Genomic DNA, 12,993 nt, shown 5'->3' with positions numbered 1-12,993 from the left:
ATAAATACTTTACATCTTTTATATGCAGATGTAGAGTGGGCACCTGAAATAGTCTTAGATGTGATTTTTAGTTATCCTGTTGGTGTGATAGCAAAAAATGTGGGTATGTGTTTTATACAGGCTGAATTCTGAGAAATTATCATAGGCATTTGCTCATCAAGGGTAGCAGGGAACCAAGACATTCTAAAGGCATTGCCCCATAGAAGAATGGGTACTTCAGCCTTTAACAAGTGCAGCACCCTCTGTCTGTTCTGGTCCCACTGTGAAGGTGAGCCCAGGACTGTGGGTAATTAAAAGAAGATAGCCCCTTTCTTACTTCTATTTCTTCATCCTAAATACCTCCTATTCATTAACTGCTTGGCCCTCAGCAGAGGAATTAGCCACAATCTCTTGGAGACAAGAGGGTTGGATGAAGTAACCAGGGTGACATGGCCCTGTATCCTATATATGACATTATGTGACATATATCAGTGTATCTTTGAAGGAAACTTCAGGGTACTGTTACCAGCCCATCCCTCCTCAACGTCATCACTAATTATGGCCAAGAGCTTATCTCACTCTATGCCAACAAAAAGAACATTGTCCTCGATTTCTCTGATCTATAAAATAACCCACAGCAATAAGGACTGATTTTAAAATCTAACCAGGGATTCCAGTTTGTTACAGGAAATGTTGATGGAAATAAGTAGTATAGCTGGGCATGGTGGCATGTGCCTGTAGTCCCAGCTGTGTGAATAGCTGAGGCAGGATTACCTGAATCCAGGAGTTTGAAACCAGCCTAGACAACATATCAAGACCCTGTCTCAAATCAAAAAAGGAAAAAGGAAACGAAGCAGTACATATGGAAACAAGTTCAGAATCATATATCTCAGAAATAATTTCCCTAATGTAAGCAAATCTGGGATGAAACCAAGCAGTATATGTGAAAATAAGTTCAGAATCACCCATTCTTTTCAAAAGCATCTTCCCAATGTGAGTTTTGTATGGTTCCAAGCTTTTAATACACTTATATTTATTTAGATGCTGAAAATGTTCCCATCTAGGGGAAGGGAAGCTTATCCTTTTTACTCTAGTCCAAGCAAATAGAAATTGTAAGATCACATGAAGTGCATAAATCCCACAATGGACTGCTTGGCTTGTGGGATTAATTATTCTGAGCCTGTTAGATGAGTAATAGGAAATATCTACATTGCAGGGTTGCTTAAAGGATCAGTGATTTTATTTATTTAAAAGTATGCAGACAAGGCCCAGCATGGACAGTGCTCACATTGTGTATTAAATGTAGTACCACTCTCCTAACCACTTGAAAGTCTCCTTTCTACTCTTTTCCCCAAGGCACTTGGCACTTCCTACCTACAAGAAGGATGGACAGGAAGTTGTCAAGCACAGAGCCTTTATTTTACATATTATTTCCAAAGAGGACAATTGTTTAAGTGAGCAGCCAACAGAATTTATAAGTGACAGCAAAGGTAACTGGCTCAAGTCCCTCGTGTACACCATGTACATTGCGTGTCTGAGCACCTTTTGTATCTGGCTTAAGTGAAGGTAAGGCAGTGTAGATTGTGCAAACAAGAAATCTGTGGTCTGTGATCAGAAATAATTACTACATGCATCACATGAAATGCACAATCTGACGTTTTGATCTGCAGCTGAAGTTTCCTCAAGCAAAGATGCACGTGAACAATGACAAACACATATAGAGCAATTTGGGCAAAAAGAATGGATAATACCGCAGGGCAGTGAGGTTAGCACACTGATCAAGAGCCCCAAACAGGAGGAGCCGTCCCAGTGGCAGAGCAGGCTAAGAGGGTGAGCAGCAGCCATCTCCAGCCACCTCGAGTTCCTTCCTGCCTTCACTCTAAGTTGAGCAGCTCCACGTCAAAGATGAGGGTGGCATTGGGAGGGATGACACCAGGGTGGCCTGTGGCTCCATATGCCACATCAGGGGTGCAGGTCAGCTTCGCCCTCTGCCCCAAGCTCATCTAGCAGGGATGGGGGCAGATGGGGAAAGGAGAAAGAGGACCCAGCTTGATTTAAAAGGAAAAAGAGATAACTATGGCATTTTCCCAAACCATGTTCATGGTAACTGAAGATCTGAGATGAATTTAATATATGGCATGTTGAAATTGTGCTAAGTATAACAAATATGGATTCTGCCTCAAAACAGCAGATATGACTATGGGACAATAATCAACAAAGTAATCTCAAATTTATTAATTTAACAAACATTTCTAGTTATTCAATTAGAATATGGCCCAAACACTTTTATTTGCTCACTCTCATTCAAAGAATCACATTACTTATTATACACATGGGTGGCAAGGCAGCATATTAAAGAGGTTCAGGGATTAGAGGCCACAGCAAGATTGTGAGGGTGGAGAGGCCTACTGTGATGGAATGTAATATGCTTCATAGACAAGGAAGAAGAGCTTTAGCCAATGTTCATCACAATAGTTGTCTAGAACCCACTGGGCATTGCCAGGTAAACCTAGTTACCTATATTGCATGCAGATAATCCTAGTGACTGGGAGCTGAAGCAGGAGGATCACAAGTATGAGGTCAGCCTGGGAACTTAGCAAGATCTTCTCAAAAAAAGGGATGGGGATATAGATCAGTGGTAGAGCACCCTGGGTTCCATCCCCAATATTGCCAAGAAAAAAAAATGCACTAGGCATGAATGGAACACTTGGTGATTTTTGAATAAGTCGATTTTTGAATAATTAAAAAATTTGAGTAGATTGGCTAATAGTGTTTTATCAGTGGTTATGTAAGATGTAACCATTTGGGGAAGCTAGATAAAAAAAATGTACAGGAATTCTGTGGTATTTTTGCAATGTCTAAGGTTGTTTTTTTAAAAATTAAAAGACAAAACCAAAATACCTTCTTGGCCTACCCCACTCTAACTCCTCTGCTGCCTTGGGCCTGGACAGTTGGTTCACCACCTCAGCTAGTAACAAGCAAGCCTAGGAGGATGTGCTCGAGATACTGCCCCAGTGACAAAAAGCAGGCATGCTGGCAACCATAGGGGTGAGGACACAAAGCTAAGAGTGAACACTAGGTGGCGCTGCCATGCCCTAGTAGAGTAAAAAAGCAGTAGTTTGGTCTGTGATAGAGGTTGGAGGTGCTGAGTCCAGACCCTCCACCCCAACTCTTTAGGCTCCCTTTAATGAGTAGCCTCATCCTACCTGGGCTGCACCCTCTTCAAAACCTTTGATGACTTCCTGTTTGCCAATTCTGAACTTGAAAGGTTTGTTTCTGTCTCTGGATGAATCGAATTTCTTCCCATTTTGAAGCATCCCTGTCAAAGCAAGAATAGAGTGGAAAAGAGCTGTGGTGTAAGTTAACTCCCAGTTCAGATTCAACATGTCTAAATGGAATCTTATTCTGCACAAATCTGCTCCTCCAGTCCTCCTATTCTGCCCTCTTGACCAAGCAAGAAACCTGGACACTTCCTTTGTCTCACCCCCATATATAGACTACCACCATGCCCCAAATCTCTTTCGAGTCCATCTATTTTCTCTATTTCTATTGTCACTACCACCTTGTGATTTGAATCACCATTAAGTCTTACCTGTGGACAGGAACAACATCCTAAATGGTCTTTATGCTGTAATCCTACTTCTCTGTTCCATTATCTACTCCACAAGCAGATAGATTTTTTTCTTTAAACAAAAGTCTGATCATATTACTCCTCTACTAAAAATATTTGTTTTTTTGTTTGTTTGTTTTTTGTTTTTTTAAAGAGAGGGGTAGACAGAGGTAGACAGAGAGAGAATTTTTTTTATATTTATTTTTTAGTTATCGGTGGGCACAACATCTTTGTTTGTATGTGGTGCTGAGGATCGAACCCGGGCCGCACGCATGCCAGGCGAGCGCGCTACCGCTTGAGCCACATCCCCAGGCTACTAAAAATATTTGAATAGCTCACCAGGGCAGACTCCATATGCCTACATTGCCTGCAGGCACTTCAAGATTTGGCTATTACCTACCTCATGACCATCTCTGCTCTCTTCTTCCCATCCTGCCCTTGTGTCCTATTTAGGTCATACCATTCTCAAATACCTCTGCACTTTACAGGTTTTCATGCTGTTTCCTCAGCCTAAAGTTCTCTTTTCTCAGGTATTCTAGCCTTAGATTGAGATCTCATCTATGGTTCCTAAGGTTTTCACAATGCAAAACCCAAAGGTTACATCATCCCCTGCTGCAATGAACACTATAAGGTGACCTTGCTGATCAGTGGTAGCTTCCAGAACTGTCTGACACCAGAACACCCCAGTAGTGTCTCCAGCAGTTCAGAGTACTCCTTATTCTCTAACTGCAGAAGCTTGGTCATCCCTAATGTATCTGTGTGGTCTCCTTCCAGCAGGCCAAGGCCCAAGAACTGCTTTTCTATTTTCACTTCTTATTGGTGATTCTCAAAGATCAGAGCTTCTGTACATAGTGCAATTCCACAACTCCATGCAGTCCCTGGACCACTACAAAATGTAATTTGCAACCACAGGAAGACCTGGCCTGTAAATTCAGACACTGGGTTCTGACTTTAGTCTGGCGCTAACTCATTGTGTGAGGTGAGGCAAATCACTTCCTCTATCTGGGTCTCAGATTTTCCATATTTAACACAGGAGGCTCTGCCAACTTAGTGTCTGAACATCTATAATTTTACTTCCGAATTCCAACAATTTGTGTACTTGAGAAAGAACCTTATTACCTACCTTCTGGGTAGAATAAATTGGGCTCTTGCCCTGGGATTTAAATGAGGCAAAAGAAAAAACCTTTCTGGTTACCCAGAGATATATAGAGAGGAATGCTAAGATCATCAAATACAAACTCACATATACACACAGGTGGCTTAGATATTCAAATACACAGAGCTGCTTATGCATGCTCACATGCTCCTTATGCACACACACACACACACACACACAGGAGGAAATCCCTGATGGTCAAACAGATGCTAAGAAAATATTTAGATACACAGATCTACATACATTCACAGACACATACTTGAACAAATTTGTGGATATGCACACACAGGCACACACTCCATTTATAGACTGTTTCATTCCCTAATCTCTCCATGCTTCCTATGACCAAATCTACTTAGGACCATATATCTATTGCTGCAAGTTCAGACCAAATGACAAAATCTAGAAATAGGACTACATACGTGTGGCCACTCAGTCTGACAAAGATGCCACTGCAATGCATTAAACAAAAGATAATTTTTTTGGATTGAAATAGTGATTTTGTGAATTACTGTTGCTGGATGAACTGTATATCCATAAGGGGGAAAAAATCAAACCTTGATCCCTACCAAACCCACACACAAAAATCAATTCCAGGCGTATCATAGATCCAGATATGAAAAATAAGATTTAAAGCTGAGGATGGAGCTCAGTGGTAGAGTGCTTGCCTAGCATGAGCAAGGCCCTGGGTTTGATCCCTAGCACTGCAATAATAGCAGCAGCAACAATAATAATAAATTTACTACAAGGTAATATGTAAAAAAAAAAAAAAAGAACCTTCATGACTTAGATAGACAAAATTTCTTGAACTGAACACAAAATATAAACCATAAAGGAAAAAAAACTGGTAACTGTGACTTCATAAAAATAAGGAATTTCTGGACTGGGGTTGTAGCTCAGTGGTAGAGCACTTGCCTTGCATATGTGAGGCACTGGGTTCAATCCTCAGCACCACAGAAAAATAAACAAACAAAGATTGTGTCCATATATAACTAAAAAAAATTTTTTTTAAATAAGGAATTTCTGTTTAAATGATCATGAAGAGAGTCAAAAGGCAAGTCACAGAGTGGGAAAAGATGTTTGGGATAGGTATATCCAAAATATATAAGGAATAGAAATCAATAAGAAAAAGAATCTAATTTTTTAACACATTTTTTTTTGCTTGCTTTTTATGTGTTGGGGATTGAAAACAGGGCCTTGTGCATACTAAACACATGCTTTATCACTGAGTTACACTCCCAACAACCTAATTTTAAAAACGGACGTTTGAGCAGTCTAAAGAGGCTATCCAAATGGCGAGTAAGCACATGAAAAAGTGCTCAACTTCCTTATTCATCAGGGAAAATGTAAATCAAAACCACAATGAGATTCCACCAGGCACCCCTAGAGTAGTCCAGAAACAAAAACCTGACAATACCAAGTGTAGTGAGGACATGAGGTAACTGGAACATTCGTATCCTGCTGACAGAAGTGGAAACTGGCACTACTTTAGAAAACTGCTTGGCAATACTGCTGAAACTGAACAGAGGTGTAATCCTGTACCCCAGCAGTTCTAGTTCTGGTTATATACTCAGTAGAAACGTATACACATGTGTACATATGTGCAATACAAAACAGTTCACAGCAACACCATTCATAGCCACTGAAAACCATAAACAACCCAAATGTTCATCAATAGTAGATGGGAGCCTGCCTAGTATTCACAAGGCCCTGGGTTCAGTCCCCAGCACCAAAAAAAAAAAAAAAAAAAAAAAAAAGATGGGATATGTACATTTAGCTGGGATATGTTCAGTAGCATGTGCCTGTAATCCACTGATTCAGGAGGCTTAGGCAGGAGGATCATAAAGTCAAGGTCAGGCTCAGCAATTTGGCAAGGCCCTAAGCAACTTAGAAAGACCCCTGTCTCAAAAAATAAAAAGGGGTGGGTTGGAGATGTAACTTAGTGGTAAACCTTCCCTGGGTTCAATCCCTGGTACCAAAAAAAAAAAAAAAAAAAAGAAAGAAAGAAAAAGAAAACCCTGTAAAAGAATTAAAAAAATAAAAAACACCACTGTGGCTAAATCTCACAGACATAATCTTGCTTGCCTAGCATCTGCTGGGTTTGATCCCCAGCACCACCACCACCCCCACCGGCAAAAAAAAAAAAAAAAATTGAGCTGTACATTGATTATGTTTTCTACTTTTTTTGTGGGGCGTGGAGGTTACTGGGGATTGACCAGGTGCACTTAACCACTGAGTCACATCCCCAATCCTTTTTTTAAAAAATTTATTTTTTATTTCTTGTTGAGTTGCTTAAGGCCTCACTAAATTGCTGAGGCTGGCTTTGAATTTGCGATCCTCCTGCCTCAGCCTCCCAAGCTGCTAGTATTAGTTTTAATTTTTTAAAGTTTATAAAAGTCCCATATAGTCCCCTGCTGTGTTTTATCAATCTCTCCCCATACCAGCCACTTATAGCTGATGTTAGTGTTTAATGCACATTGCCTGTTCTACATATGTACTGTGAAAAGACTTTGCAAAAGGATGTTGTGTTTTCAGTAATTTGATAAATATTGGTCTGTCTGCAACACATAGAACAGATAAATCAATTCCCTGGGTCAGAGGGCCCAGAGGCCCCATGGTAATTAGGTCACATTACCAGGAGATAAAACAGCCCCAGTCCACTGACATCAGCGACGGGCAATGCAACTGTTGAGAAACAGCCGCACTGTCTGCTAGAACTAACCTGGTGTTTCACACTGGCCCTGAGAACTGCTAAAAATGGCCCCATCCAACATGTCCCAGGAATTTAGCTGGGCTTGCTGTATGCTAAGTGACTGTCACCCACTGAGTCTGCCACATTAGGAAGCAGGTCACAAAGCAGAGCTCTCATTCCCCTTGGAAAAATACCTGCTCATGATCTTCCTGCCAGCAATCCTGAAGAACTCATCTAGAATGAATATCCCTTGGCCCACCTGGCCTTCAGATACATAGCATCCAGGAGGAGATAGCAAAAACATGGAGCCCTCCTTGGGGTTCCCCCAGTACTGAGAGACAAGCACCACCAACATTCTACCCCTCACACTGCACCAGAGGCTCCAGGTGACTTGTCTGTCCTAACTACAGACCCAGTGAAAGTAGGCATGTCACACGGTTGGTGTCCGATAACAGCAGATTGAATTAAGCAGTGTATTTTTGAAAACAAGAAATTGTGAGGCCAACCTCCTCTTCTCGAATGATACTGTAGGATGAAAAGGGAGTCTGCTGGGAGTTTTGGGGCTCTTCAATCTTTCAGAGAGACCTCCAGCTATCAAGACAAAATCAGGAAGGCCAGAGCACCACTCTGACCCCAGTGAGGGAAGGGGACTGGAGATGCTTGATTCAAGTATGGGCTGGCACCATGAGGGCCTTTGTGGTATGAAAAGAAGAGGACTGGTCACAGTCCTCTTTTTTGGGGGGGCTTCAGGCCTGATCTGGAGACAGACATCTCAGGAGAAGAGCTCAGAGGACCTTTCTGCCTTGGGAGTGGCAGGCTGGTAAGGGCTGAGAGAATGAGGCCTACCTGTGTAGTGTACCACGCATGTTTGGCCCTTCTTCGGAAATGTCCTTCCTGCAAGGAGACACGAGGGAAGATGAAGGAGTAGGGTATTAGAAAAACTCACCTGTGACTTTCAAGTATGATTCTGACCATGTCCCCATCTGTATCATGAGTCGGTCCCTGGCCCATGGCCCCAGTTCTGACTCTATGCCTTGTATGAGACAGAACTAATCACATCACCTTCTGGCTTGGAATTAAACCTTTTTTTTGGTACCACGAATTGAATCTAGGGGTGCTTAACCACTGAGCCACATCCCCATCCCTTTTTTATATTTTATACCTCAGGGTCTCACTGAGTTGCTTAGGGCCTTACTAAGTTGCTGAGCCTGACTTTGAACTCACGATCTTCCTGCCTCAGCCTCCCAAGCAGCTGGGATTACAGGCGTGCACCACTATGCTTGGCTCTGGAATTGAACTTTATGCCATTGGTTTCCTCAACTCTAATCTCCCTGTCTGCCCTACCTGCACACAAACTTTCTTTGATTGCTCTTTTTGCTTTCCTTCATTTATTCCAAGAACATTTATGGGTAAGCTAATATATGCCAGACCCGGACTAGATTCCAGAGATACAGAATAATATATGAACTCATGAGGAATTTATGGGAAAAGACTCATAGATCCTAGATTATATAGAATGATGACTGTTATCAAGGATGAGTAAAATTATTCACAACTATTTACTGAGTACCTACTATGCATCAGGCCTGTGCCTGATTCTGGGATATAGTTCCCTGCTCCTTTGGAGTTTACATTCTAATGGAGGGAGAAAAACAATACTCAAATAAACAAGGTAATTACAGATGGTGATAAGTCCTTTAAAGAAAATATATACCCCTGAGTGTGTATATGGCTATAATACTAGCAACTCAAGAGACTGAGGCAGGAGGATCTCAAATTCAAGGCTAGAATAGGAAACTCAGTGAAACTCTGTCTCAAAAAATAAAAAGGGCTAGATATATAGCTCAGTGGTAAAATAAATAAATTAATAAAAATAAAAGAAAGAAAGAAAAAAAAAAAAAACAGCCAGGCTTGGTGGCACACACCTATAATCCCAGCTATTCTGGAAGCTGAGGCAGGAAGATTGCAAATTACTATTTGATGATAACTTGTCTCAAAAAGGGCTGTGGATGTGGGCTGGGGATGTGGCTCAAGTAGTATCCCACTCGCCTGGCATGCGTGCGGCCCAGGTTCGATCCTCAGCACCACATAGAAACGAAGATGTTATGTCCACCGAAAATTAAAAAAATAAATATTAAAAATTTCCTCTCTCTTTCTAAAAAAAATTTTTTTTAAAAAAAAGGGCTGTGGATGTAAACCAGTGCCCAATACAAAAAAAAAAAGGAGAGGGAAAAGAAAAGAAAAATAATCACAGTGATGAATTAAAGAGAAATATCATAGGCAATTTTAGAAAGGATAATCCAGGAGGGCCTCTTGAAGGAGATGACTTTGAACTGAGATTTGAGGGAAGGAGAAACCAGTGCACAGATGTTGAGGCAGGAAAGGACTGATATATTTGCAGAACTGATAGGAGACTAGGTGTTTGGATGGAGGGAGGGAAGTAGGAAAGAGATGGATCATGCAGCTTGTAGAGTCAAGTTCAATACTAAGTGCAATAGGAAACCACTAGAAGGTTTTAAGCAAGAGAATGACATAATCTGAATTAAGATTTTATAAGATCACTCTGGCGGTTTTGTGGGGGATGGACAGTTAGGTGTCTGTTGCAATAATCCAGACAAGAAATCAATGGTGGCTTGAATTAAAGTGATGGCAGCTGACAAGAAAGTGAAATACATTGGAGACATATTTTGGAAGTGGAGCTGACAGGGCATGCAAATGGACTGGAGATGGGGGAAAAGGCGAAAACAAGAATGATGCTTGGATTTTAAGTCTGGGCAACTGTGATGGGTGGTGGAGCTGTTTCCTGAGATGGGAAAGATTGAGGAGGAACAGATTTGTGAGGGTGGCAATCTTGAGATGCCTATTAGACATCTGAGTTTCTACTGCAAGTAGGCAGATGCAGAGTCTGCACTGGAGGCACAAATTTGGGTGGAATTTAAAGCTACTGGGCTGGATAATCAAACCTGAGAATAATGACTCTGCCAACATTTAGAAAAAAACTCTTCGAACCAGGAGAAGGGAGCAACTAAGTGACTAAAGGAGCCAGGGAAAGCATCACAGAGCAGAAAAGGGTTCAACTGGGTCTTTGAAGATGAGTAAGAGTTTGCCGGAGGAAGTAAAGGGACCTATTCTGGGAAAGGGGATAACATGTAAGACATGTTCAAAGGCCTAGAGTCCAGCCAGAGCCAGAGCCCTGTCTGTTTGACTGCTGTAACCCTAGGGTCTAGCACACAAGTACATGCTTCATAAATATTTGCTGAATGAGTGGTGTATTTAACAACTTGCAAGCAGCTTGGCAAAGCTAGAGGAAAGTTGGTGGTGGACATAGGGACAGTACTGAGAGAAGCTCTAGGGTGGAAGGTTAGAACAGCTCCTATCACCAAAGGGCAGGGTGCCTGCAGAAGGAGAGCAAAGAATCATTACAAGATTTTCTGCCTGAGGGAGGACCCTGGTCAGATATATTTTTCTCTCTCCTCTCCTATTCTTTTGTAGTAGTAGGGCCTCACCCATGAGAGGGAAGCACTCTGAGTTACATCCCCAGCCTCCAAACATGCGTTTTAAAAAGAGGTCTCAGGCTGCCTTGAAGAAAATGAGGGGAGTGGGTGTGAAGAGAGACCAGACTGAAGGCAGGGAGGTGAGACTGAAGGTGGGAGGACAGTTCAGAGGCTATGAGATGGGGGGAAGGGTGACAAAGCTTGGAGAGATGCACCCTGGACCCCAGCACCAAGGTTCTCTGAGTGGCTAAAGAAGCATCAGGGATGATGCGGCTCATGGCTGGGACTTCTAGGCACCACTGCCTTTCAACAAGAAGGGTGCCTGGAATCAAAAAGCCCTCCAATTTCCTGGGAAAGGGAACATCTAATAGAAAGTTTGCTTGTCACGACCTGCAGACAAGGAAGTTTTCGGTTTTAATTAAATTTTATTTAAGAATTGGCTATTCCTTACACACCCAGAACCAATTATTCAAGAGCTTAGGAAAGTGAAGGCTGCCTGTTCCCAGACAGAGTACAGGAGGACCCAGAGGCGCACTCTTGGGTGGGGAAGGTGGTGGGGATCGCGAGTTCTGCTCCGCACTTGCTGACTCTGAGGTATACAGGGCTCTCTAGGCAGGTCACGCAGCAGGTTGGAGGTCTGGGCTGCGAGTCTTAAACGTGGAGGCCATGGCGGTGGACAGGATGGCCAGGGAGACTGAGTGGGACGGGGACGATGAAGTGTGATGCAGTGAAGTGGCGGAGGGAGCGCTTCCCCTTCCCAGACTGGCTCTGTCCCTACAGCTTGCTGCTTGCTGCCCAGTTCTCCCAGGGCCGCCAGACGGGAGGCCGGGTGTGATGGGGCGCGTTAGAAGGAGATGCCCCAAGCAGCAGGGAGCCCAAAGCAGGTCCTTCCCCGGCAGGTAGGGAAAGCGGAGCGGAAACCCGACCCTGGGAAGTCAGCAGTAGCGGGTAACTGAGAGGTTTCAGCCCCTGCAGCGGTAGCTGCGGCCCCCGGGGCGGTGGCGGGCCGCAGACCCCCGTCGCGAGCCGCCGCCTCCATTCCCCTAGGTGAGCGGGCGCGGAAGGGGGTGGTGGCGAATCGCCTCCCAGACCCCCTAGAATCGCGTCTGGGGGTCTCCTCCAGCCGCCAGCGTCTGGGCCCGCCCCTACTTCGGTCCCCCCGACCCCTCTGAATCAGACCCCAGCCCGCCGGGCTCCGCCCCGGGACCCCTTCTCCTCCCCGGCTCCGCCGCCCGGTACCGTCTCCCGGGGAGATGGTCTCGATCTCCACGCCCATCGCGGTCCCACAGGCCCCGCCTCCGGGGGTCCTCGCGGTTACCCCGACCCCGGCTCGGGTTCGGCCCCGCAGGCGCTCCGGCTCGCCTCCCTGCCGCCTCTGCAGAGCCGGAGGAGGTGCGGCTGGAGTCGGGACCTGCGCGGGGAGGGGCCACCGGGAAGGGGGCGGCGGGGTGGAGCTGCGCGAAAAGGTGGGTTCGGCCGGGGCGGGGCCCTGGGGAAGCGACCCTGACGTGGCTGCTCCGGAGCCTGGCCCGACTAAGGGTCACTAACTCACTGGCCACGGAGGGCGGTGAGGGTGCGAGACATACAGGCACCCGCACATCCACATATCCATCCATCTCGATCCATCCATTCAATACATATTTATTTAGCATCTATTCTGTGCTAAACTGGGGAGTCAACCTGGTCCTACAGACTAGGAGAAGGCCGGCAATGAAACATTTTAATTAGATGTTCTCAGTGCCATAGAGTTCAGGGCACTATGGGAGTCCTGAACTAGTTAGGCTTCGTGGGTTTGTAGAAGGACAGAGGGTAGGGAGGACACCAGTTGTTGACTCTGCTCCACCCACCTTAAACCCCTATTCACTATCCCCTGTAGTTCTACTCAACGCACGCACGTGTATTGGGTTCTCACTTTTTAAAGCCAAGATGCACCCTGGGAATACAAATTGAATTAAGACAGGATCCCTGTCTTAACAGAAACTGAGTTAGGGACGCTAAGGACTCAACTACAGCATCAAGTAATGAACACGGTGGAAGGAGTGAAGAAATTCTACTCTTCACT

At 44.3% G+C, this 12,993-nt stretch overlaps 1 protein-coding gene across 2 annotated transcripts; it reads right to left on the bottom strand.

Annotated features, from left to right (window-relative positions):
- Positions 1–1,376: 1,376 nt before the first annotated feature.
- On the bottom strand, positions 1,377–12,351 carry Fkbp1b (FKBP prolyl isomerase 1B). 2 transcript variants are annotated; one of them, XM_046441358.2, is made up of 4 exons: positions 12,171–12,343; positions 8,284–8,331; positions 3,186–3,298; positions 1,377–1,982 (listed from the first exon to the last, which is right to left on the bottom strand). In XM_046441358.2, exons 1-4 carry the CDS (start codon positions 12,205–12,207, stop codon positions 1,854–1,856), a joined length of 327 nt encoding a protein of 108 aa, XP_046297314.1. In that variant the 5' UTR covers positions 12,208–12,343; the 3' UTR covers positions 1,377–1,853. The 2 variants fall into 2 exon arrangements, with proteins under 2 accessions (XP_046297314.1, XP_046297316.1); XM_046441360.2 differs by having other exon boundaries at positions 1,891–2,027; positions 12,171–12,351.
- Between the last annotated feature and the right edge of the window lie 642 nt (positions 12,352–12,993).

Source organism: Marmota monax, unplaced genomic scaffold (assembly GCF_021218885.2).
Source record: "Marmota monax isolate L192 unplaced genomic scaffold, Marmota_monax_Labrador192_F-V1.1 WCK01_AAM20220418_F8-fsc00010, whole genome shotgun sequence".
Lineage (NCBI taxonomy): Eukaryota > Metazoa > Chordata > Mammalia > Rodentia > Sciuridae > Marmota > Marmota monax.
The sequence above is the reverse complement of the archived record's forward strand: the minus strand, read 5'-3'. Positions and strand labels throughout refer to the sequence as shown.

Bases quoted from the DNA above. Each gene is read 5' to 3' on its own strand.
- Fkbp1b (XM_046441358.2), bottom strand. From the start codon at position 12,207: ATGGGCGTGGAGATCGAGACCATCTCCCCGGGAGACG. The intron at 3,299-8,283 runs GTAGGCCTCATT...TTGCTTTGACAG, and splicing joins ATGCGTGGTACACTACACAG to GGATGCTTCAAAATGGGAAG. The intron at 1,983-3,185 runs GTAGGATGAGGC...CATCCCTGCTAG, and splicing joins TTGAAGAGGGTGCAGCCCAG to ATGAGCTTGGGGCAGAGGGC.